Below are 27755 nucleotides of genomic sequence, written 5' to 3'. Positions count from 1 at the left end.
CGACGACGATAGCGAAAAGGGGAACAAAGACACAGACACGTACATGAGTATGACGCACACACTTCTTCTGCGCGACAAAAAGAAACGAAAATATAGCGTGCTTGTGTGTTGCTGGCTTGCCTCCTCGCTTCCTGATAGAACGTCCTTCCCTGTTTTTGCAGCTTCGAGTAATCAGAGCGTTCAAGTCGACTCTGGAAGATCTGGAGGAGCGTCGCTCTGTCCATAGTTTACACAGCTTACACAGTATGCGCAGTTCACGCAGCCACACCGGGCCCCGACCACTCTCTGACTTCACATACATTGACGAAGACCCGACAAACACCGCGCAGAACGCCGCCAACAGGTCCTCCTCCAATAGGAGTGCCGAGCCGACTCAGGATTACGAGACTAACTACAGAGGATCCAGGATGCAGTCCCTCAACAGCCCCGCCTCGCCGTTGTTGCTGAGCGTGACTGGACCGGCCAACGCGTACAATCATCATTACACCATCAACACCACTACCGACAATAGATTCCCCTCCAGTAACGCCCTCAATCAGCCCCTGAGCCCCAACCATACGGCGCAGACGAGCAGTAACAGAGACAACACCGGGAATTCCCTGCTCCTGAGTTCCAACAACTTGGTGCTACCGGAGCTGACTAAGCTCGTGCACGAGACCAGCATCTAAGAATCTTCTTCTCTCTCTCTCTCTCTCTCTCTTTCTCTTTCTCTCTTATCTCTTCATGTCGTCCCATCAAACCTCCCTCCATTCCTTTCTGTTTGTTTTCGTCGCTTTCGATCGTCACACTCTCCCGCATTTTCCCCGTGTCATGCTGTTCTCTCGTCTCGAATCTACCTGTCTCCGTTCTTTGCTTCGACGTCTCTCATCCCGATCCTTCTTCTTTTCTTCTTCGTGACTCTCACTCTTCTTCCTCTACTGTGTAGAAGGATTTGTATATACTCTCTCCCTTCTGTGCTCTTGTCCTCGTACATTCCGCGAGATTTCGTCTCGCCCCGATTTCGTCGGCGTGACGAAACGGCGAGTGTTTCGTCGCCCGAGGGTCGGTCAGCGAGGAACGTCCCACGTGGACGTAGACGACAGGGACAATACACACTCCCGTGTCCGCGTTTCGTTCCCTCTCCCTCTCTTCTGAGATCTGTCGTCCATGTCGTCTCTTTCCACCTCTTTTTCGCGAAAACGTACTTATCGCAACTTTGCTCGTTCCGGTCATCGAGTTTTCTGTCCCTTCGATTGCATCTNCTCTCTCTCTCTCTCTCTCTCTCTCTCTCTCTCTCTCTCTCTCGTTTCCCGCTACCTTTCCCGACTCCTTGCCGGAAATATCTTATCACTCGCTCAACGGGGACGGCGGAACTGATTTGATCTCGAAAAAAGTCAAAAACGCGCCGATTCAGGATACGCTTACACAAACGAACAAAATAGGACATTCGCAAATTGTGTGCTACTGAAAAGGGAAAGAAGGAATTGAGGGCTATGGTGTACTTAACGCGCGATGTTCGCGAAATGATTAGGCGGGAGGGGCGGAAGGGAAGGAAATAGAGATAGGAGTGGTCGCGCGTCGACGGTGAGAGATCTCGCCGCCTGGGTCCTCGTACTCCGCGAAACGAATCATCGCAATGCCTCGCGAATGACACGTTCTCGTACATGGGGCCACACTATCAGATACATACAGGGGTCTCGCTTTCTACCCGCTTCTCTCCTATACTCGACACTTGTACCGGGTGAAAGTACTGTTTTCGTACTTGAGACTAGCGGAATGTCGCGTGCGGTCTTTCCGGATATTTCTCTTTCTCTTTTCTTCCTTTTTTTATCGTGTGCAGTGAAACTATATGAGCTAAAAGAAGAACAGAAGAAACGAAAAACAACCATAATCGGGAGATGGCTTGAAAGCAACCAGTTAACATTATTCCCGGCAGCTGAGACATTCTTACCCGATTTTTTATCGGTCCCAAGTAACCTGAGGAAACATTTTCAAGTAAGGTGAATGCACGAATACCTTGACATTGTTGCGCGTGGAATATCCGGTGATAAGTTTCGAGTGATCGTATTTATGAAAGAACTCGCGCACCCGCGAGAAATGAAAATAGTACTCCACTCGTCCTTGAAAACACGTAGACAGCGCTTAAGTGCTTGTCCGCTTGTAACTGACCCTCCCCCGTACAACTCGTATAACTTATTTACCTCCCCCCCCCCCGTATACCTATCTATCTACCTATACTTACATTTACCGACCAATAATTGGTGATAAGATAGCAATCTTCGCTACAATTAGGTCTTCATTCACGTAGATCCTTCGCAAATTAAATACAGACCGTATAGGTTACCGCCTACGTAGCCTATCTTATATTTACTATATTCTCGTTTAGGGGTAGGGTACTACTATATCGTCTATAATGGTAAGGGCGCGAAATTGTTACGAACCCTTAGCGAAGGGTTGAAGAAATACTCTCCTAAAAGTCAATATTCGATCGCGATAGAAACAAATAATGACTCGATTTCAGCGGAATCGTTTCATAAGGGACCATTTCTCTTTTTAGAAAATCGCTCAGCTACTCTCTCTCTCTCTCTCTCTTTCTTTCTTTCTCTCTGTCTTTGTCTGTCTGTCTGTCTCTCTATCTATCTGTCTGTCTGCCTTCGAGCATTTGCCAATTCGATGGTCGGTAGTGGCACACTTACACTCTCGTTCGCTTGTCTGTTTGAGATTGAATGTGAAATGTGTCTGTTTGTCCGACCGCGCGATGTAACTATGAGCCGATGGGGTTCGTCGAAGATACGATGATGACGATGACGACGCCGAAGTGTCACTAATCTACCTCGACAGAGCGCGATTGTCCATGACGATCGTCGCGGACTGACACTATTAACTGCCCTTTGCGAGTGCGCTGAAGAAAAATACTTTCCGTCGTCTCCCGCGGGGCGCAAGACGCGTTTCAGCGTTGCTCGAGCGCAATCTACGATCTACCTCGATCTTCCCGCGTTCTTCCCCCACCACACCGTCGGGGGGTATTTCCGTCTCTCGGGGCTGAATGTACTTATATACCCTCACACATCGGTCTCTTCTATTTGTCGCGACTTCACCGTGACGCGGGGCCAGGTCTACGTGCTCTGTAATTTCGACAGGCCGACTTGACAAAATTGAGTCCACGAAGCTGAAAGAACGGGATTTCCTTTTCAGGAAATTGACAATGAAAATTTCACCCAACCTCGCGCGTTCGCTGTAATTTGATTTGATTTCCGCAAGATTTGTTGGTGAAGTGTCTCGTTGCTTCTTTCGAACTCACCGATTGAAAAATTAATCGCGAAGAAGGAGATATAAAATATTTTCATTTGGGAAACCATCCGAAGAGCTGTCCGTGTCAATCTGGCCCCCAGTCACGAGTCCTCCATGTCTTTTCGACTTGATTTTGTGACAAATCTCGAGCATTAATGTCCCGGTGTCTCTCTTTTCTCTCTCTCTGTCCCTCCTCCCCCCTCTCGACCTCTTTCATTATATCTGCATTTTTGTCTCCGACTCTCTTCGAATAATCGGATCCTGCGAGTCTCTCTGCAAGACTCCTCACGGAGTGCACGGCTCTAGCAACACATCCGGATTCTCTCTATTTGTCTCTTTTCTTCTCTCTCTCTCTCTCTCTCTCTCTCTCTCTCTCTCTCTCTCTCTCTCTCTAGTTCGCACAAACATACATACATATATACGACTGCTCGGGAGAAATTGCGGGGGCTCAGAGACATTGGGAAGCGTCCCAGAGACAGGAATCCCATCCTCACTTGAGTGTATCGCTAAAGAGAGAAGCAAAAAAGGCAAAAGAAAAAAAAAGAAACTTCCGTTGGAATTTGGTTCCATCGTGGAATGAAATTAATAACGACCGCGTACGAAAATAGCACTAGATAGGTTTAACCACACTTATGTTCTCCGTCGAGCAACAGCGTCGAACGATCGAGCGGACACACGACGATGATGATAACAATGACGATGACGATAATGACGATGACGTTGTTACGGACGGAGAGACCGAGAGGAACACTCTCGCTCGATATTAATGTAAGTTCTATTTAATTTTATGTTGCTCCCTCTTATTTATGAGCCTTGTAACTTAAAAGAATGAAGGAACCGGGGGTTCCAAGTGCGCTTTCTAACGAACACGCGTCGGCCGAATTCGTTGTCGACCGTGAAGAATCGTGCTCTGGCATCCCCGTGGAGTCGCCATCGCATACTGAACTCGCGTGCCCGGGGAGACCGAAATCGGTATCGCCTCGACGAATCCGAACTGTCCGCGCTGCAAGCACGCGAAAGCGACCGCTTTGCGTTTTCTTATTATCAGTTAGCTCGATGAAAATTTAATTGGACAACTCTCGTGACGATGAAAACGCAACGCTCGCGCCGAGGATCCGTTCTTTTTCTGTAGCGCCCATGATCCAACTTGTCGAGATTATATCGGTTTTAATCTCTCTGCCGGTGCTTTCCTCCACGTTCCATTTTCCCGCGAAAAAACGGAATACTTTAAGAAGGGAATTCGTCGAGAACGAAAAATGTACTTAATCATCGGGATCTCTAATATATATTTATCTTTTCTTACGTATNCCCCCCCCCCCACCCCCACCATCGATTTCCTCATTGGTTCGAGGTCACTCCTTTATTTTATAGGAACAATCGGAGTAATTGTGACGATGCGAGATTTCGACAGTGCTTCTCCGAAAGTAACGATAATTTCAGATCCTTGGAAAACGGTGATCGATCGATCTAATACTCGTTGAAAAACGATTGTAGGGGCCGAAATAATTATTGACTTTGTATGCTCGGTAATTATCGTGACGTGTCGCATACATCGCATCGACGTGATCCCACGTGTATCCCACGACAATGTGGGATCCTAATCTTTCCCTTCCGCTCGAGGATCAACGAGATACACAATGTTCGATCGCCGGAAGACGGAACGTGGTTGTCGGAAATTATTTTTTTCTTCCTCCCTTTTTTCTAACAATCGCTTATATATCATACCGAGATATCGTTTTTGACTATAATGTCGTTGATTTTCAATGTGTCTGCTACTGCCAGCGTTAACACACCTGAAAAGAAATAAAGATATGGAAGGGGAAAAAAAGCAAACGACGCAGAATTAGAAGGAGCTGTGAAAACTTAGTCGTTAGGTCTTCTCCTAGCTGCGACTTCTCGGCTGCCTCGATATAACGCGACGTAAGGGCCGCCATAAACGGTAAATGGTATACAAATTAATCCGGCGGGACGATGTGTTATTCTCGTGCGAATAAAGATTAAGAAGTTACGCACCGTGAAGTACAAGCAATTGCAATTGGATTAATTAAAACGTTAGGTGAGAGATTAATTGTTGATAAAGCTCTTCAAATGTCCGTTTTAATTACACCTCCGTATTTCGAGAAAATGTCTTGTTTCTTAGTATAAAAATAACGTGCTCTGACGTTCCGTGTGTTAAGAGTTCTCTCTCTCTNCTCTCTCTCTCTCTCTCTCTCTCTCTCTCTCTCTCTCTCTCTCTCTCTCTCTCTCTCTCTCTCTCTTTCTCTCTATCTTTCCCGATTAATAGATAGATAGATGAATATAGATAGATAGGTAGATGGATAGGTACGTAGAGATAGATAGACATTTTGAACTAAAAAATATCTCATTTACGCGGGACAGGAGGGATTTTAAGTGTATAAGATGCCATTGAGACCATACAGATGATCAAGAAACTCATGTGACTCTTTTGAGCCTCAGGAAGGATTTTTCGGTGCAGCGACAGGCGGCCCTTATATTGCGGATGATAAATCGAGTCTGAGTGCATGCCGTTCTTCAGTTACTTCAATAGTATCGAGTTAGAATTCTGTTCGCTCTTACCGTGTAAGATCCGTATTACCTCTGATCGTATAATTTGTCGCGTACACCAATTTCCCACTTGTGCAATACACTTCGCTATTGCTAAATTAATCGATCTATCCGAGAGATTTCGCAGATTTTTATCATCCGTTTAAGAATCCTTCAAGATATTTTTGGAAATTTGGTTATCATCTTTATTCGAAACTTATTATTCTCTTGTTGTTTGTTTCTTTTACTTTTAAGATATGTGTATGCGTGTGTATATATAAAGGATAAGACAAAATGCTAATTGAAGTAATGATAGAACTTCGCGCGGAACGAACGCATCTGACAAATTGATTGGCGACAAGCGTAATACGGGCCTTACAAGGCTCACGAAGCGACGCGCCATGTGTGTTCGAACGCGATCCGCCGGTTACTCTCGGTGTGATCCCGCGGATCCCCGATACATCGGCTTCTCTTCGGCTGGTGCGATTTTATCCCTGAATCTCACAATTGGCGTAATGCTTCGCGCTCTGCGTAACTCGCGCGATAAGGCGTGAAAGGCGTGCGCATTTGGAAATTAGATCAGCACGAGCTAGATCCATAATCAATCGCGATGTAGCAAACGAGAGAAAATATTCTGGTTTTTAATATCGACGCATCATTAGTCTGTTATTGAAAAAAGGAAACCCTAACATATAAATATAAAAGGATATATATATATGTACATATATATATATATATATGTATGTGTACACATGTACATGTGTATACACATACATATACGTATGTATATACACATATATATATATATAATTCATATATATTATACATATGTATAGTTGACGATCAATTTAATGATATATGCATAGGTAATATATATATGTATATATAATACCCAGGTGATATATATATATATATACACGTAGGTAATATATATGTATATATATGTATATATAAAAATTAGCGATATATATATTAATTATTGTTATTATATAAAATAAAGTTTAAGACACGTTAATCAAATATCAAGTCCGATAGAAGATTAGCGGAGAGGGTGGTACCTTTAGATTTTCTTTTACTCGCTCGCGTTTTTTTCCTTCTCCCCTCACTCCAACTTCCCCTTTCATTTTTCTTCCTCGAGGACTTGTATCTCGTTTACCACCCCCTCCGCTTCTAAAATCAAGCGAGGTACATCGAACTGTACCTCGGCATAGCGCGCGAGTCGCTCTTAATCTCTTCTGCGCGATACCGATTAAAAGGAAAACGGAAACGAACACGAGATGCGAGAAAGCGGTAAAATTAACGAAAGAAGGGAAGGATGAAATATGTGCGAGTGTACGGGGACGGACCCCCGTTTTATCGTTCACCAGTGTCCCAGGACATGCGTGCGACGAATATTTTTTCTTTCTCTCTCGACTCAATAATTACGTATATTCACAATGAAAAAGAAAAGCTGCACAATGATCGACTTGGTCTAATAAAGCGATACTAAATCTTTTCCACGCTTGGCTTGTTGCTGAATCAATCTCTCTCTTTCTCTCTCTCTCTCTCTCTCTCTCTTTCTCTCTCTCTATATATACATATATTTTTTTTCTCTCTTGACCCGGACTGTCTGTCGAAATACACTCCATCTCTCTCCTCTCCGTCATCTGCGCACTACTGCGTTCGATCCTCTTATTAACTACTCGAAACCACTTTAACCGTCCCTTTCAACCATTGCTTTCGGGCACAACGCGTGCTTTTCTCTCTAATTGACAGCGTTATTCGTACAGTGATCGATCTAGGTTTAGGTGATTAGCGAAAAGGATCCGGACCAGTTTTCGATCGCGTCTTTAAGATAAGGGGCGTTCATTGACATCGATAACACCACTTTTAGGCCAGATAGTTCCAGATGGGGTCAAACGCGATACCGGTTCGATTGGCGTATTGATCCTCGTTAGTGATACGTACGAAACGAACGTAACGTACGTCGCAATTGAGCGATTTGCGTTGATCCTTCGATTGATCGACAGCGATCTATTACTTTGTACGTCCAATGATGTATATCTTTCTATCTCTCTTTATTGTGCTCTCTCTCTCTCTCTCTCTCTCTCTCTCTCTCTCTCTCTCTCTCTCTCTCTCTCTCTCTCTTTCTCGTTCTCTCTCGTGCTCTCTCGTGCTCTCTCTTTCGCATATCTGGATTTTTGAAATTCTACTATACTGTATGTTTGTGTGTGAAATGTAAAATGATCTAGAATTACGCGCAATCGGAAACGTGGCTTATCGAATCACAACGTAAATTTAATCTGTGATAATAAAGACAACTGTGATAATAGTAATTTTTGATAATTCTGATAAGCATATACGCTTTATCGAATCGGAAATAACCGAATCAATATGTAAGAGCTTTATTTTTATACACAATATACTTATCATGACTTAATTAATTTTACATATCGCGAATTATTCTCGTTACGCGTTACGCGAAAATCGAATTTAGATCTGCTTTCGTCGTTACATTACAATGAATACAAATCGTTTATGGATCTCACGATTGAGTACCGCGGGAATAAAATATCAATCTCTATCTTCTCTACTTGAGTCGAAAGTTTGGTTTCACATTAAATCTGCAAACTCCGTTGAATTTGAGGGACCAACAGAGAATCTCGAAGTATTACACTCTACAGGCTATTGTCTTTTGATACCGCAGATGGTTACTTACGCTGTTTCGTTATGAGGATTGAAGAAGAACATATTTAAGAATTATTTAATATTTCATTATCTCTCAATAATTTATCTGCATTTCATTTCTTCCAATTCTTAATTTTAATAAACAACGTATTAATCGTATAATTTGTTCAGTTGCAGATATAATATTGTGATAAATAAGTATCAAATAATATAATAAAGATTAATAGGTACATGGGTAAACGAAACAATATACTTTTCCTCTTTTATATGTAATCTCTTTCTTATTATTATTTTTTATTTGCGTCAAAACCTTCAATAGCATTTGGAGATTTAAAGGAGAAAAATGAAGGAACTTCGTCGGCCTCGTCGCCTACTGAAGTCGCCTATATCCTGCGTCCTGTAGTCCATCCTGAAGTCAGCTTCTAATCGTCATTGTAACCAGGCGTTCATTGGCAACAATATGCGATGTACGATGTACGAGTCGATCGGGAATGCGGCGTTAATTAACAATCACGTGTGCAGTCGCTTTAATAACATGATGTTGGTTTTGATGATCTGACCACTTCGTAGATCCGGAATATTTTGAGAGCGTCGACAGTCGTGATCTTTCGATTCATCGAATATGCTCGTCTAGCGGGCGATAATGGCTCGCGATTGGTGAAAAGACTATATTTGAAAAGATATTTGTGTTGAAAGTGCTAAATGCTTTACGTTTACGTTTACATTTACGTTTACATTTATTCCCATTGGATCCCATGATGATCTAAACTTTCGTCGGTTGTTGAAATATTGAATCGGACTCTCGTCGACATCGCGTTAGCTAAGACATTTTTCCGATCGAATCGTATCTCTGCGCGAGTGTCAGTGCCAGTGAGTGTCCTGTGTTCTGGAACAACTAAGAGCCAGGACGCAGGAAACCATGACGAGGACGGCGATATATTTTCAGGTGTGTGGAATTATTTATCGCATACAATGTTTTCCATTTGAACGGATGTTCTAACGGACATTGGACGGGCTCATTGAAAATATGGAGATATCCGAATCGAAGTTTCGAGTATACTTTAAGGCTGACATTCGCGGACCGTCATTGTTTGATAAATAATTTTATGAATTTTTTATTATTTATTAAGGATATAAATCCTTATTGGTGTTTAAACTTCTCTCTCTGGCCTTACAACTCCTTTCTCGCCTCTTTTAACATTTCCAACGCCAATAAAAAGATAATAACAAAGAGATTATGAACGAAGTTTATTGCTTTATATATCCACATTTATCCTATTATTCGCCTATATTAATTACTTATTATTTACTTATCACATATATCCGCGATTACTGTCTAATCAATGTACTATTTATTACGCAGAAAAAAATTAGTCTCAAATCAAGAATATATATTCTCATATATAAGGAAGAATATTATAATAATCTTGGAAGATTTTTAGCCTTGATTTGATTGAATTTATATTGATGCAAATATTATTTGAACTTAATTCAAGGCTAAAAGTCTTCCAGGGATATTATATAATATTCTTGCTTATACATGAGAGTATCTATCTTGATTTAAGACTAATTTTTTCCTCTGTGAAATCGAGAATAAAGATTAATTGCAGGTATAGTATTAGTAGAGGTAATAGAATGTTAAATAATTTTCGTGAATAAATATTTCTTCTTTCATCTGGAAATGAAGAAAACGGCGATGAATAACCACTCCTAACATCAAGGATGGTAGTCTGTATAGTGTTTTATCTCGAGATTCCCCTCCGTTGGTCCTTCAAGTATCGACGGTATTTGCGGGATTAACGAAACTCTCGACTCGGGTAGATGTACTCTCATCGGCCACGCAACAATTCTGTGCACATCTTTCTCGTAACTCCAATTGTTCACCGACTTACACTGACTCTCTGTATATCTCTACGTCTATGCGCTTGTCTGTCTGTACATTGATTCACTTTGGCACGGCACTCTCGCTCGTACTTTGTCCCTCATCAGTTATCCTTGAGACCGAATTGCACCGACAGTCTCGGAGAGAATGGATCCCGAGTTGGCGATTTTCCGTTTCTTTCCGGATTACACGGTTTCATCCGTGATGAAGAAAAGTATGAAAGTTGGATTAACCGGGATCAGAGCGTAGTAATATTCCGCACTGTGTTCGTGCCGGCAATTGTCCGTCTTGACTCAACTGTCACTTAATTATTAAGGCGTCCGAAGAAGTTACGAGACAAATTGGCGCAACTTTTAATATTATTAAAAGAAATTAATGTGGCAGGTTTCTCTTAAACGAATTTTTCTACTCTTGGGGAAAGACCGAAAAAATCCGCGGAAAAATGGAAAAGATCTGGGTTTTTTTTTCTAATATATATATAGAAACTATAGTTGTACCGTCAATTATTAATAATTAAGTGGAATTGAAGACCGGCTATGTCGTTCTATCGCAATGCGGAATAAAAGGCAACATCGCGTTTCTAAAGCGACCTTTGGTGCAACTTCGAGACTTTCAACTTTTGAGCTTCCGGTCGAACGAATTCGTTCGCGCGGCTCGGCTTACAGAAAAAAACGAGAATTACTCGGCGTAATTCGGGACATTCGGCGATTCGATTTAGTTCACGTCGTATCCGGAGGTGTAAAATCGTCCCGCGAGCGTGTTCGGGTGTGCGGAACCAATATCGGGAGAATGGGTTAGCGACGAACCGGAATCCTTCGAAAGTATCGACGACGTATTCCTGACGCATTCCTGACGCGTTCTCGAGCGGGGAGAGTCCTGAAACCGGTGAGAAGACGTGACACCACTATCAAAGTCCGATTACTCTCACAGTCACACTGATTACTTGCGCAAACATCAGCATTTCAATGAGACAAACCGACGAGAATGTCACCCTTAACCCTCAAGCTCGTGTCCCGCGACTCAGAAAAGTTTGATATCGCGATTTTTGATCCTTAACTGGTATGCTGGGGAATACATCTTGAGAAGTGAAAAGCGCCTGCGTAAGGTCCCTAATGTGTTTGCAAGATTAAAAGAGAATGTATTAGATTAACTTGAGAAAGGTTCATTAGCAACAGAGTCAACAAATATTTAATGTGTTGACTGCGACCAGATTACTTGCTGCAAACATAGCTGAATTTTCACAATAACATACTTCTAAATATAATTTCACAATAATTGTTACATCACGACGAGTAGGTGCAATTCGATACTTAACAGCCGTGTCTCAGCGTGTCGCGATTTTTTTCCTCCGACCAATAATATAATAATGTCGTACACTTTATAATCGTGTACATTGTGTGTGTGTGTGTGTGTATTATTATTACACACGCGCAAAGGAAGAGAAACCCACTGTGTGTGTACCAGTTAAGATCGATATCTCGCGCGATATCGCGATATTACGAATTCGACCCGAATGTGTGCTCGCTCGTATTTCGGGAAAGCGGGAAAACTGTACGGGAAGCGTGGACCGGAAGTGTTCCCCACTGGGCGGGAAATTGGCCTCATCGGGCGCGTAACGTCGGCGTAAGGGTTAATCGGGCGTGCGATTCTCGCAACGGGGGATGAGCGCGCGAGAATTAATTCTCACGCTGGTATTACGCTCGACGACGGACATCGTCGAATCGGAAAAACGTCACAAACCGGCTCGCCGACGGGAGAAACGCGGATTCGCGTCGCGACGAAGAACAAGAAACGATATTGTCCGACGGTCGGCGATTAAGAATCATTATCCCGGGTATCGCTTGAGGGTTGAAGAAGTGGTTACGCGCGACCCGATCGTTCCACCCTATTGTAACCATTATGTTATCCTTTACTCTTGAAGGTGATAGGTGGCGAGTTGCAGGAACGTTTGATACCGGTACCCTACAGCAAGAGTTCGACAGACCAAGCTGTAAGCGCTCCTCTCTCTCTTTCTCTCTCACTCTCTCTTTCTCTTGCTCAACTTTCTCTTTTCCTTTCTCTCTCTTCCTTTCTTTCGCTTTCTTTCGCTCTCTTTGTCTCTCTCTCTCTCTCTCTCACTCTCTTTCTCTGTTACTCTGTCTTTCTCTCGAGATCCTTTCCGCTCTCTGTGTCACTCGCCCGTTTGCTCGTCGCAGCTGTCTTTAACCCTTTCGCTTTAACACGCTTCTTATTCTCAACCAATCGTCTCCTCCTCCCATCTGCGAGCCCTTCTCTCCCTCTCTCAGTCCCCGACTATCTTCTCTTTGTATGTAAAATATTTCGAGCGAGACCGTGGAGTAGGCGTGTAATGAGTAGGGTCCGTTTTGACAGAGCACTCTTTGCTCTTTAAGACGAGGCTCACGAGTTGCGCTCGATTCACTCTCGCTCCCGTGGCTTTCGTGTATCTCTCTCGCCTGTCTATTCTTCCCCCTGTTCTCTCTTCCGTCGTAATCTCTTTCTGTTTATCTTTATCTTACGTATATTTCCCGCTTTCTACTTTTATACTGTTCTACAATAGGATAATATTACGGCTTGTACTACTGGACCGGGCAGCCTTTCCTCCCTTCAACGTCAGTACGAAGGAAAGGTACATGTGTGTTACATGCGTTGATCCTTAACATTCCAAGCCTGTTCGACCATCTCGATTGCTTGAAGTGCGAAGGATTAGCGGGTTCCGAGTCTATGTTTTGCGCTACTGTTGCTTGTAGGGGCTTTCGTTGGTATACATATATATCTATATATAGCGGTAATTTCTTCTGCTTTACTCATATATTAGAGCTTTCGCTGAAAAGTCGCCGCTCTAATTGCGAGATATCGAAATTTCTCAAGCGACGTGTCCTCGGTGAAGGGCCGCAGTACCGAAACGATCCCGAGGAGCGGTCACAAAAAGAGAAGGAAAAGAAACACACACGATTTTCCATTTTGTCGAATGACAACGCGAAATCGAACCAGCCCTCCGGTGGTACAAGTCCGTTTCTTTCCGCTTCACCCTAACTTCCTCTGTTTTCCCTATACCCTCGCAAGAAAACACTCGGTGTCCTGTGTTCTCGTGGCTTTACGGAACATCGTACACTCGTCGTGTGTCTGTATAATCTCGTTTTCCATTTTTCTGCTTTCATTCCTATCCTCACCGTCTGTCGCCGATCGGGGATCGAGGCTGTTATCACCGCGGCGTTACAGGCGAAAGTACATTTGTTTTGTGTCGAAAATACATTGTATTAACTTACTGATATACTGCCGGGTTTTGAGTTTTTGCGCCAATTGGGGTGTTTCCTGTCAGTTGTCGGCCACTGAATGTGACTATATGTTGAAATTAAAAAAAAAAAAGAGAAGGTGAGTTCCCATTGTTCTTGTTCGGCCGCTTCGCTCTGCCTCCCTGGGAGAACGTAACTCGGGGATCGGAGAATTTTATAAGTTTTCTGCACACTGAGAGAGAAAAATCTCTAAAGATGGAAAATATTTATTTGGTGGACATTGACAATTATATACTTACCAAAATCTTTTTCTCTCTGAATTCTTTGATTTAAACAGAGTAAACGATTACTTTCGTGAAAAACTGCAGATTTAAGAAAATATATATTTTTTCTTGCCCGAAAGAATTTCTCTCTCACAGAAATACATACATTAGTATACAAGTGTCAATATATATGCCATTATTACCTATCAAACAAATATTTCTTACTTTTTCGATATTTTTTTGTCTTAGCGTACAGAATGATGCACGATAACCAGGCCGATTAATCGCACCTTTTCCCTCCCCCCNGTTGTTTCGATCCCCGTCGAGAATCAAGAGTTGCTCAGATCCTGAGAATCGTTCTTTCTCGCGTCCGAGACACACTTCTCCCGCTTCCTCCACTTTGCGTATCGCGCGGTCCAGCGAAATGAATCGCCGCGTCTAGTGAAAGCCTCACAGGGCAAGGCGCGCGCCCTTCGGCCGCCGAGTTGATTCTTTCTCACTGTAACGATCCTCTTATTTTGATTCGGGACAATTCGTGCACGATTTTTACACACGGTGATACGAACACGTTGTCGTCGTCGCACGGGAGAGAGACGTGCCAGCGACGCAACCTCCTCGAACGTGTGAATCCTAGCGTTGTCGAATCGCGGGACGTTTGCCTTGACTGTTTCGCTTTTACCTTGTCGCCGCAGGTGTGCGTAGCTGTCTTGTAGATATATTATGTGCGATCGTTGTTTAGCCCCGTGTGTAGCCTGTGCGATATTCGGCGATCGCGGCGCTCTCGGAACATCATACTCGACGCTTTGACCAACCAAGTTGCTACCCTGCACGCGCTTTCGATGTGCTTTCGATCTTTTCACCGTCGTGCGAGCGACGATGATCTGTGTGCGTGCGTGCGTGTGTGTGTGTGTGTGTGTGTGTGTGTTCTGCTCTCGTCGAAACGCTTCCTTCTCCGCCTGTCGTCCACACACAAATCAACCCCACCTTCCACCGATCGATTCTCATCGATGCAAAATTTCTGGGTTTTGCCCGCCGATCGAGCGTGTCAAGCTGTTGCCATGTACGAGAACGTGAGTGGCAAAGAACCGGAGGCGGCGAGCGAACAGCAGCGCTGATCAGGAATCTCGGTATCGAGCTTTCATCGTCTCGATCTTGAGCCTCGATTGCGACCCGCTCGTTAACTTCCGTTCTTGAGCTTTCACGTTTCTGTGCGCGCCACCAGTTTGAAAGGATGTTGCTTCCGCTCCTTTAAGCCGTTTACCGCGGGACGCGTATAATCTATATTCGGGAACAATGATCGTTACGATCGTACAGAGGATTCCATTAATACTGTCCCATTTCCTGGTAACACTGAACATTTCCAATCAGGCGCGTCACGTTTGGATATCTGTGCAACATGACCGTTGCTTCAGAGCATCTTTGCCGATTCGTCAAATTTTCAACAGTCATGATGCACGAATACTCGCATGTAATGTGCCACCGATTGGAAATTTCCGTCACCATGCCTGGGAAATGGGACAGCATTAGTGGAGTCTTCTGTACAGTCGGTTGCCACGTATGCTGTACTATTCCTCGGACGAAGAGTTACACGATTTGCAGCCTTGCCTTGTAACTCACAAGATTGAAAATCGCAAAAGTAATCTCTAGTTATAATATAGTAGAGTCATAATGGCTTTAATTACGACAGTTTCGACCTTATGCGTACATGTGAAAGGCTAAAAATGGTGTAACAGCAAAAAGTTTCATTCTTGAGGAAATACAGCGTGTATGTGACGCCGACCGTACGGTAATTCCGTGCTACCTCGGTGAATTTGCATTTCGATTGCCGGAGATTGCGGTAAAGACCTTCGTGTTTATAATGAAACGCGATAGCGTTACATATGTATGCATTTTCGCGCTTTCGCTTTCTCTCTCTCTCTCTCTCTCTCTCTCTGCCGAAATTTCCTTTCTCCGCGCATATATTCTCTCGTCATTCTCCTCACGGGACCATCGTCATCACCCAGACACTCGACGAGGATCGATGATACTATGTACTATACGTTTGTCTTTATGCTGCCGATCGATCGATCGGTGTCGGCCGTCGTTGAAAGCGACGACGTTTCGAACGGCGAAATAACGACTCGAGGTACCTCTCGGGGACACGCTCGGACGAGAAGAACGTTCGCCACGAGGGTTTCTCCGACGAAGGTGGCCGACACGCGTCCGCTCGCACCTTTCTCGCGTTGTCGTAACGGGATCGTTCGTTTCAAATTTCCCTCCGTATGGAAAATCTCCATTGCTAATCGGATTTGGCAGCCGAGATCACGGAGGCTGTCGTCAACAAAACAAGTCGATTGACAACGGCCCTCGAACGATCGCGGTTCGCGAGTCATTGGAATTGGGCGATGTTATAAATGTGCAGTCATCAGGATACACATGAGTCGGATCGAATTGAATCTCCCAAACAGGCGGAGAGAATACGATCGTTAAATCTACCCTCGAATATTCGGGGCTCGTAAACCCCCGGGGGAAACGTCTGCCTTCTACACCCCTCTTTATTCTTTTTTTCTCTCTTGTATTTCTCTCTTGATTCTGCCATTCCCCACGTGTCCTATTTTTCTTATTTGTCCCTAATCGTTTGTCCCCGAGATCTCACATGATATTTAATACGCCTTTTTTTTTTCGTCGAGAAACTCGCCCGTTTGCGAGATACGTGTGCGTACATTTTATATAACGTTATATGATATATATATGTAAGATCATATATCGATATAACGTTAGCCGGCGAGTGCGCAATATACTTGGCGTAGCGTGCATGTTGTTACGAGCCGCAAAAAGCAAAACAGAACAGACTCGAGCACTTAGCACAAGGAGCGCACGCGTGTGCGCTAAAGGGACGCGCACTAGGTCGAAGGACCTGTTTTCTCCTCGAAGTCCGCAGCCGCCGCTGCAAAATGACGGCGGCCACCGACTCGCCCTGCACAATCGCGTAAGTATCTCCTCTCCTGAGTGTTCTGTGTCATCGGGACTGGCCGTTCCCGCGAGACACGCGAAACGACCCACGAGAATCGAGGGTGAAAGAGAGAAAAGAAGAAGAGGAGCTCGAAGAGCGACTAAGGGATGATCTCCCTCTTTCTTTCTCTCTCTCTCTCACTCTCTCTCTCTCTTTCCCTCTGTCTCTCATCTCACCCTTTTCCGTCGACGACAAACGGCTCTTTCGGGGAGTCGTTAGAAAAAAAAAGAGAAAAACAATGAACGATAGTCGATCTGTCACACACTATAGGCGAGATAGACACGTTTGCCGGGCACGCGATCTCGCCGAATGCATGCAGCCGATCGCAGCCTTATAGATCCTTTCTCTTTCTTCTCGTTTACTTTGATTTCCTTTTATGCTTCTGGGGCAGCCTGAGCAGCCCCGGAAGCCGCCTTGCCGATGCAATGAATGTCGATACTTTCTCTCGCTTGTCACACGCTCTTCTTCCGTTTGTGCTTCCTCCTTCGATGCCCGTAACACTTTCTCGTAGCCTGGTGCGCTTTCCACAAACTTACACTCGTTGTTACACATGAGAACGCCGGTATATTATAACCATCCGCATACAGAGTGCATCTTGTTTCTCTTTGGTGTCGCATTCTGGCCGTCGCCAGAAACGCGTCCCACATCCCCATCTCGCGAACTGTCGAGGCAGTCGCGATGGGAGATAGCCGGCCACATCGGAAACGGTGAGTCGCGAGCGCGTCGATCCTCTGGACGCGAGTAGGGTGAGACCCGGGGAGAAGGTACAGGATCTCGGTACGCTAGAGGTACAGAATCCCCAAACGTATACTGAGAAAGAAAGTATTGAAAAAATGAAAAATGTATATTCGATAGACGCTGATAACGTGTTTACTTAAAACAATATTCATATTTTTACACCGAGGAGAGACAATTTTTTCAAATAAGTAAACGTATATTTCCTTGAATCTGCATTTTCGTATGGAAGCAATTGTTTATACTGTATATGCAAATAAAAGAATTTAGATTTAGGTGAATATGTTATTAGTACCTATTGAATAAATATTCTCCAGTTTTTACATTCTTTCTTCCTCTTAATCTAATGGTTCATTCATGATAAGCATAGACATGTAAGATAGACCCACACAGAGGAAAGAAATCAGTCTTATAAATCAATGACAGATATCCTTATATATGAGCGGGAACATTATAATATTCTTCGAAGATTTTTAGTTCTGAATTGAGCGAATTTGTATCGATGCAAGTGATACTTGCCTCGGGATCCGAGGACGCGCGTAATCCTGTCAAGTGAAGATCTCGACACGCTGCGAGATCGAACATTCAGTTTATGCCTCGGTACGAGCCAATTACGAGAGTTTCAACGCGCACGAGGACAGTCGGAAACCTCGGCTGTCGCGATTCGACGGCTCGCCACTGGCGCGAATCGCCGCTTCCTTAATCGTTTTCCTTCAGGAGAAGCTGACGGCGACGAGTTTTATCTCATGCCTTGCCACGTTGCTTGATCAAGTGCGAGTCGAAGCTCTTTTCTCTCGCTCTCCTCTCTCACTCTTCTCTCTTTCTCTTCTCTTGCTTCTCCGTTTGTTTAACTGCCCTGTGCATTTGTCTTATCTTTATCTCTGTTTCTGCATTCTATCTTCCTCTCTTTCTCTCTCTTTTTCTCCCTGTCTCTCTTTCTTTCTCTTTCTCTCTCTCTCTCACACACACACATACACGTACATAATTGCTAAGGCTTCTCCGACGCTACGAGAGAAACGGAAGACGCACTCTGTATGACCGCACAAATTCGCGCGACCGATTCGCGACCTCCGGTGTCACATCGCTTCACGATTAATCGGTGACAATTTATCTTGTGGAGATGCAAATTTTCTATTTCATCGTCGAGGATACAATCTGATCTCTCGACGATTTCGTACCGACGATCGTCGAATTGCCTTCGTCTCCTTCACCGATTCGACGCGAGGGTCACAGTGACGCCGGAAACTCGTTGATAAATGCATGATGCGGATCTCGCGCTTGACATTCGATCACAGCGATCGGCTGCTAATTATTGGCGCCGATGGCGTGATTCAACTTTGCGATCTGTAGCGTTCGCAGAAGAACGAGAACAGAAGAAAAAAAACAAGAACGCAGTCATCTTGTTTTTTTCTTCTCGCATATCGAACTTGAGTGGCAGCTTTGTTCCCTTGCGGACGACAACGCAGAGTTAGTATGCCGAGAATCGATTCCGTGGATACCTTCCTTTTTTTTTTTTAATTTTTCTCTCCCCCCCTCTCTCTCTTTCTCTCTCTTTCTCTCTCTCTCCCTCTTTATCTCTGTCTCTATCACTATCTTCCGTTCTTTCTTTCTTTCTTTATTGACCACAAGTGTCGATGGATGCGTCCGGTTTTTGCGACAAGTCGTAGTTGCAGAGCGACGACATCGGTAAACGATGCATCTCTCTTTGCAAGCCGCGTTGCTCGAGAATCGCGAGAAACTCACGTAGAAGTGGAACGATCAGCAATCATTGATCGGGATGAGTTTGCGAGAATGACGATCGGCGGTGGTAAAAGAATCAATTGAATACTAAACTTAATTACTCGACAATCGGGAGTTTCGCCTCTGGACTCCTCACATTCTTGCCTCGTTGATCGTCACACGCGCCACTCACCTTCGTGTACAAGGCACCTTAAGTTGTTAAAATTTAAGAAGAATTGCTAGGCACAGCTTTTGTGCTCTTAACATCTTGCGGACGTGGAGCACAGCGATTGATTTTCACATGTCGTGTGTTTTACAAATTTTTTATAAAAAACTAGCGCCTTCCACGATTGAATTAATAAGATTGCTCTTCTTCCCGTTCTTCTTCTCTCTTTTTTTCATTCTCTCTCTCCCCTCTCACTCTCTCTCTTTCTTTCATTCTGTCTCTTTCTTCCGAAGTAAGTATGCCGATAAAATCGCTAAGATCCTAACACGCGCAGCCCTCACAGACCACTCTCTCCTGTCAGCCGATACCGATGCAGCTGCTCCGAACTTTGTGTTCTAACGTTGCCTTGTTTCGCAGGGCGACCTGCGCCCCGCTAGTTTTGTGATATCTTGTGGCCGCTGCTTTTGTCTGTCTGCGTATTTACATTTATCGTACACGGCGGGATGGAAAGCGAATGGGGGTCGTATGTAAAAGGGTGAACGGACTCGCGCGGCGGAGGGTAATTTCGCTGCTCGCGAGCCCGCGGAGATCGATCGGATCCCCGTGATCGTGCGGCGAGCTGGAAGAGCCTGGGATCGATCGAGTGGTATAAATAATCCACAAGTAAGTAGACCGAATCGATCGAAGGTGAGTCGCTTGAGCGGATTTTTCGACTCCAAGGTCCGATTCACCCTCTCCGATCCCATTCCCCCGCCGTTGCTGCCGACGTAACGGATACTCGTTCGTGCGAAATGACCGTGCGAGACTGACCGCGTTTTACCTTTTTCAATGAAGATCTGCGTAACGCACCGTGTACGCGCTGTGTACGCATCCGGTAAAACGAAGACGACGAAGTCTCGTCGGACATTCCACGTTTTTACGTATCCGTTTTGCGCGCGCGTGTGCGCGCGCACGCATACACACGCATGCAGGATGTTTCACTTCCACCGTTGTGTTATTTTATGACAGGCATTGAACTGCATAACATACTGGAAGGAACACCGGCATGGAGGCAGTAAGACAGGCCTATAAGACAAAAGTCCTGTCTAAGTAGAATCTCGCTTTCTATCTTACTGATATTGTCTCTCTGGGCAAAAGGTGGCGGAAACAAAGGCGGTGCTCGTTCCAGTTTATTATATAGTTCAATGATAAGGAGATTCTTCGGCCGATCTGGAGATTACTCTTTCTCGGCGAAAACGTCGTCCATTTTTAACATTATATATACACATATCTTGGCAACCAATTCTCTTAAATTAAAATTCGATCACATCGGACTTCATCTGAAGCCGCTTGAAGAAAATAGTTTAGAACGAACTCGTAAAAGTGTGAGATTTGCGGAAGAGTAGCCTTCTCTTAACCACCTTCGGTCCGAGAATCGTCTCGGCATTGTCTTCGCCAGGGAAAATTCTGTCCTGAATCGGCCGGGGAGTCTGCCATGAAAACGTCACACAGCGGAGGCGGGACATTCTGTATTTATATACACAGTGTTTCGCGGCGTGATGAATTTCGCCTGAACATTTGTCCTCTATCTCTTTCTCTATCTATCTATCTATCTATCTACCTATCTCTCTCTCTCTATCTCTCTCTTTCCTTCGTGGCCGTGTGTCGGCAGCCTGCAACTCTGTCGTTGCGTGTGCCTGTCGCGTGTGTTGTCGGCGACGCCAACGGCGCCGTCGTCCGTCTCGACGGGAACAGACTGATCCGACCGATGGCTTTCCGATTTTGCAGATCCGCGTAGTGAACGCATTTCGGCAGGGCCTAGACACGCGCTACGGCGAGCACAGCAGCACCACCCTGGCGGAGGTACTGAGGAAGCAGTCGTCCCTGAGTAAGCGACTCTCGCAGACGAGCAGTATCGAGTACGCCGACAACATCCCGGACGAGCTCACCATACCGGAGATCGACGTCGAGAGACTCTCCAGTCACAGTCACACCGAGACTGCCGTTTAGAGACGATGCAGCGTCGGTAGCGACGCCTACGCCGTCTTCACCACCTTCTCGCGATCGTCTCCCCGTAGCCGTCGGTCGCCAGAGAGAAGCTCACCGGACGAGGGGGCAATCAAGAGGAGAAAGAGCGCTAGAGAAAGAGAGAGAGAGAGAGGAGAGGAGAGGAGGTAGGTGAGGGGAGAGAAGGAGCGGAGAGTCTGACGGATACGCGCGATGGGGTGTCGCGTCGTCGTTATCGAGGAGTCAAGGTCCGCTTTCCTCCTTCTCTTTCTTGTTTTCTCTCACCCTTCTTCTCTCTCTCTCTCTCTCTCTGTCTGTCTGTCTCTTTCTCTGCCCCTTCTTCCACCCTTTCTCTCTCTCTCTCTCTCTCTCTCTCTTTCTCTCTCACGTGAAACGTGTTCTCGTCGAGATGAGAGGGCGATCTCCGCACGTATGCGCGAGAGCGATCCGGAGACGACCGATTGTCGCTGCGGACCGCCGCGGCTGATCCCGTGCGAAACACCAATTATAAATATACCGAAGTAACGCACCACTGCCTCCCATACGTTCGGTTGTTACGCGCCCTTACGCCCCCCCCCCCCCCCCCCCCCCNCCCCCCCCCCCCGGGAATATACCCTCACGTTTCCATTTGTGGTTTCTTTTTTCTTTCTTACGTGTGTGCGTGTGTGTGTTTTGATCCTTTCGTTTCTTCTTGACGCACCGCTATGTGGAGGAAGCGCGACGACGACCGCACGAGGGGGGAGGAGACGTGGGAGGGGAGGAAAAGAGAAGGACACGAGGAAGACGAGAGTGATGAAGAAGGGAGGGGGAGAAAGGGATGGTTGAGAAGGATCAAGGGAAAGAGTGGAGAATCGATGGACCTTCGGTTCAGAGCTGATGAGCTAAATTTGAAAAGTCGAACTTCGGGGAGAAACATTGTCGACTTCTCAGCTTCTTTCCGATCTTCATTCATTCGTTACTTCTTCGGTTTTCTTCTTTATCTTTTGCGACGTTCTCTCTCTCTCTCTTTCTCTTTCATGCTCGTCCCTCTCGCTATCTCATTCTCTCTTTCTTGCGTCTTTTTCCGTGCTTCACATTCTCTTTATCTTTTTGCCTCTCTAACTCCCTTTCTCTCTATCTCTCTATCTTTCTTTTGCCTTCTTATTAGCCTTCTTATTATAATTTCTTTATCGATCGCCCTCCTCTCTCTCTCTCTCTCTCTCTCACACACACACACATACACATGCGCACACACACACACACACACACATTCGTTCTCCTCAAGAACTCGCTCACTCTCTTTCTTTTTCTCCCCTCGCGACTCTTTCTCTTGCACTTTGTCGCTCTCCCAATCTCTCTCTTGAGCGACTTAAGGATTATCTAGTCACTAGTTTGTATATTGCTAAATACTTCCGTGAACATACTCCACAATAGGGTTGTTTTATCGAGAGGAGTGTTTGACGAAGGGCAAGAACGAAACGGGAGCATGTATATAAATTATTTGTAGCATTTGCGCTTGCAATACGCGAGAAACAAGAAAGAAAGGGGGACTTTTGGGAAAGGGAGGCAGGGAAACGGCAGGAGGGGAATATTACCGAAGTCGTGCCGATTTCTCTTCATAAAATCGCGGATTATGAGTCGATCGGCAGGGCAGTACCATTAATTACGCTTAAATCGATGCAAAGATCCTGACAGTAAAGACGTAATCACATGCTAACACTAATGTGTCGGAACGACATTCGCGAGCGGACACGAGAAAGTGGGAAGAACGGTCGGACACGCGTAATCGAACGATATATTCACGATCGATGGGAGGAAAAGAAGAAAAGGGCGTTTAATCGATGGGTCATTTCAATGTTTATCGCCGAGGGACCTAAAGCGACTCAACAAGGGACGAGTGGTTCGCCCTTTCGGGTATGTCGAAAAAATAAAACGAGAAAATGAAAAAAAGATGACAATTGAAATAAATCTTCGTTCACCCTGTGACTACGATGTTATTCTCAGGACCTATCGATTTCACGTGTGTAGGAGAGAAACGCGTAAATACAAATATATAAATATAATTATAAATATAAAGAGATAAATATCATTGCAGTGAGAAGAGAGATAATCCGCGTGGTATGATGCGTCACAAAACTTGTTTCCTCGGGGCTACTTGCGGGTGAAGCCGGAAACGAATGGGATAGGCGGGGGGAGGTAAAAGAGAGGGAGACAAAAAGAGGATATTCGACGGTTTTCTTGGGGAAGGGAGGGGGTGGGTAGTGAGACCCGCGGCGCGAGATAATTGAGCCAACGTCGCCCGGTTCCCGATATAAAGATCGGCAATAGGTTTACTTCGTCGTATAAGGTTTACGTTTTTAAGTGCGACACCGCTGCCAAATAATAGAGAATAGCGTAACGTGTAACGAAATCAGTCTCCATAAAGTCAGTAGCTGTAATATTTTGTAGTTAGTATTTTTTTCCTCGTTTCGAACACTTTCGCAATAGTCGAGAGAGAGAGAGAGAGAGAGAGAGAGAGAGAGAGGGAGAGAGTGAGAAAGTGAGAAAGAAGAGAAGGGAAAGGGAAGAAGAGAGAGAGAGAGAGAGAGAGGTGTTGAGTGTGCAGAGAGAATGGAGAAATGATGAAAACAAAAAAATACACAAGGACTGTAAAAGATGCCGAGTTAAGGGAAGGGAAAGAAAGGGGAAAAAAGGAGAGAAAACGTTTCCGAGTCTTCGAAGTACCTAAGTCAAGTTACACTGTCATCGTTTATTATTAAAACAAAAGAGGAAGAAAAAAAAGAAGTGTAAGTAAAGTTGCAGAGAGTTCTCTTTAGGTCCATATATAATATATAATAGGACTTCGTTTGAAACAGGCTTTAAGAGGCCTATTTACTGCACCTTATTCTAGTCTTAAGCACTCTATATGCCTTACACTGCCAAATAATAAAGACGCGCTGTTGTTATGTATACTTTTATGTTACACACACACACACACGCGCGCGCGCGCGCGCGTTCACACACGTAAAAAAAACACACACACACACACGATACTCACACTATCATTATCGTCGTGGCGGTTCGTCCTCGCTGTTATCATCTCGCCACCTCGTTATATATCTCGTCGTCGATCTCATCTCATCGCCGACACCTTCGTGGTCGTTCTTCGATCCTCAACACTTTTTCCTTCTTAGGTCGCGCGTCTGTTTTTTATTCCTTATTTTCTTTCGTCTTGCGCTTAAATATGCACAAAGAGAGGACAAGATCGCGGCGGAGAATCGGGCGAAATGGTTTCCGCGAGGAGGTCGCTGCTACTTTCGCGTAGGCTTTGACAAACGTGCGTTCCATGCGAAGCAAATTCCTGAGGATAGACGCGGAGCTAACACGAACGAGTGCGATGCGGAATTCCGTGATCGTGAACACCTCTGCTTTTTCGAGTCCGCGAAAATGAAATCGGGGAATCTGGAAGTACCGGAGAAGAACTGGCGATATCTCGGTGATGTTTTTTAAGGGAGCGCGTTGAACTAAAGTCGCGTTTGAAGCAATAGCGACGCCTTTTGAACGTGCACGTACACACACGCGCGCGCACACGCACGCACGCACACACACACACCACAAGCGCGCGCGCGCGCACATACACACACACACACACACACACACACGCGCGCGTTTTAATCATCACCATCGTATTCGCGTCATTTACCGTTGTCGACCTCGTTTTCGCTTCCTTTTTATCTCATGGGCAAAATGTGCGCGCGAGTCATCCCGTCCCTTTAACTGAGAGGAGTATCGAGAATATTTTTATGCGCCATCACGATTCTTATAATGTATCTGTGTACTTGAAAACGCATTTCTCTCGCGCAGTGTGTATTAAACCAAGGAAAAGAAGTGTCGCGTAGCTGTATCTCCAACGATTTTTGTCTTAAAACGCGGTTTAAACGAACGACTTGCGCTGCGATAGCTCCGAGGGTCGTTTCACGGGACGATCCCGAGACTGTGAGAGAACACGCGGGACGTCTTCCCGGGATCCCCGGCCTGGATCTCAACGACGGGATTCTCCCGCGCGAGCTCTCTTTCCTCGAGGTGAAATCCCGCGATGAGTTCGCGACAGTGAAGTACATCACAATGTCGGTCATAATTTCAGAATATCCAATTGCAACATTATACAATTTCGCGCTCATTTTTACTACTATATTTCCGCCGTGTAGGATATTCAAAATCCATACAGAAACCCATGCGTGGCATGCGAAAATTCATGTAGATATCCCCATGGATTATTACCAAGCCTGGGGTTTTTTTCAGCCGAAATCCCCGGGAATAACCGTAGGATTCCATATGGGTTTCCCCTGTGTGAATTCCTGATTATTTTTCAACTGAGAACACGCCCCCCTCAAATCTCTCGTCGTTTGTTTACGATCGGTCGCGACTCCTCGCGGGAAGAGAGAAGGAGAGAATGAAAGAAAAAGATTGTTAACATGCTCTCGGTGCTCTCTGATCGAGGTGAGAAGTGGAGCTCGGGAACGCCCGATAAATCCGGCCGGTTGGGGTCTGAGTCGGGGATCGAGGCTTCCCCGCGAATCGCACAGCCGACAACGAACCAGGTGTCGGCCAGGCTCGCTGGCTTCGCGCTTCGGCACCGTCGGATCCGCGCCGGCGAAACGTGGAAGAGAGGAAGCGCGCGGGCGGCCGCACGCGCCGAGTTTATATTCTTGTCCGTGTACCGTCGAATATGTACCGTAAGGATTTATTTGTAAGTCGTAATTCTCTCACGCCGGTTCCGAGCCTTGTAAATCCGCCAGGGCTGCTGGAGAAGTTCTAAGACAGCGTGTTGTTTCACTTCTTCACACCCTCTTCACTTCGTTTAGGCTTCGTTAGGGCGAGAAAACGGGAAGAATTGAGAAAACACGCGGGAAAGGGGGACGAAATGGAACGAAATAACACGTCGGACGTGTTCGTCCGACGTGTCGTTTGAGACGACCGATGTATCGATATATTGTACACGTAACGTTATTATAAAGGAACAAAAAAGAAACAAGAATCAGCTGCTGCTCGCCGCTGTCATCCGCGCGTGCGCGCGTTCTCGCCGGGAGCGAGGATGCTCTACTGTAATATTGTTAATTATAGAAGGCGGGCGCACGCGAGCGCGGCCCACGGACGGGCCCCCTGCGGGTCGATTGTGTATCTTCAGATGCAGTGAGGAGTTACCTAAGTGAGCTCTCGGCTATGATAATGACTGCGGAACAAAGCGATCGGCGAGTGGTCGATGATCGGTCTGTACCGTTAGATCCCGAAATTTAGATCAGTTACGTCGACTCAACTGTTGTGTGACTGTTGCATTTTCTGAACGCGACCAATGCGACATATCTCACGTGAGGTCGCTCGATAAGTCATTTCCGCATTCAACGGAGAATGTAGCTCGGGTGAGCGCTTAACGATTATTGCTTCTGATTGGTACATTCTCCCGAATCTATCAAGAATCTGAAAGGACACTCCGGTCACAAGCAATAATCAACAAGCGCTCAACGAGTGTTCTTTCTCTCGAACCCAGCCGTTCTCTCACTTGGCGCGTGGCCGATCGCGTGTACTTATTCAGGTCTGTTCCTTCCCGCTGAACTAGTACACACTTTTGGAACTTGAAAAGAAACAGACCTAAGGTCTGTTTTCTGTTTCCGAATCGGGACTGGAACTTCGTTCCTTTTCCCTTCAACGCTTAGTTATAATATACTTGTCTCAATCTAAAAAGTGCAATCTAGTTCGGGAATAGAGAAATCAGTTAAGACTTGGCGGAGGAAAGAGAAGAAGGGAAGCTGGTGCAGCCGGTTCAGCGGGAAAAAGAGCAGACCTTACGAGATACAGAAGAGTAGAGGGTGGGGGGATACACGATCGAGCCGCAGGCTCCGTTGGTGCAACGTCGAGCGGTGCACTTCCGCGCTCATCGTCACGCCGTTCTTCAGCGGCAGATCCTCGAGTTCCCCGCGATTCGACCGGGCGGACTTCGGCCGTTCACGGTCCGTTGGCTCGTGCCCATAGAAAAAAAAAAGAAGATATACGGGTGTTCCTCATAATAATATAGAGTCTGTTTTCTGTTCCTGAGCTAGGGCTGCGCTGGAACGTCGTTCCTTTTCCCTCCGACTCTAAGTCACGTACTTGTCTCACTTTAACGGTGCAAGGAGCTACTTCAGGAGCAGGAAAAACAGATCTCAGTACGGTCAGCCGGTCAGGCGACGACGAGCGCAAGCCGTTTAGTCGCGTGACGTCTGTTTTTTCTCTGTATCTCTCTTCCGAGCTGTGTTTCTCTCGCGTCGCTTCACAAAGACAGACGTTCCTTCGCTCGAGTAGA

The 27755-nt window shown here is 45.6% G+C and overlaps 1 protein-coding gene across 15 annotated transcripts in view; it reads left to right on the top strand.

Moving 5' to 3' along the window:
• The window catches only part of LOC106748481 (plasma membrane calcium-transporting ATPase 2), an 84744-nt gene extending 62988 nt beyond the window's left edge, over positions 1–21756 (top strand). For 8 of the 15 annotated variants that reach the window (XM_014627025.1, XM_014627027.1, XM_014627026.1 and 5 more), the window contains one exon: positions 162–4576. In XM_014627025.1, coding sequence (XP_014482511.1) covers positions 162–668 — 507 coding nt within the window. In that variant the 3' untranslated portion in view covers positions 669–4576. Of the gene's footprint in view, positions 1–161; positions 4577–12284; positions 12354–21238 lie in introns of those variants that run through there. The other 7 variants (XM_014627034.1, XM_014627031.1, XM_014627035.1 and 4 more) reach the window with 5 other exon arrangements.
• The last annotated feature ends 5999 nt before the right edge of the window (positions 21757–27755 follow it).

The sequence above is a fragment of the Dinoponera quadriceps genome, unplaced genomic scaffold, assembly GCF_001313825.1.
Source record: "Dinoponera quadriceps isolate SergipeBrazil2010 unplaced genomic scaffold, ASM131382v1 scaffold2915, whole genome shotgun sequence".
NCBI lineage: Eukaryota > Metazoa > Arthropoda > Insecta > Hymenoptera > Formicidae > Dinoponera > Dinoponera quadriceps.
The sequence above is the reverse complement of the archived record's forward strand: the minus strand, read 5'-3'. Positions and strand labels throughout refer to the sequence as shown.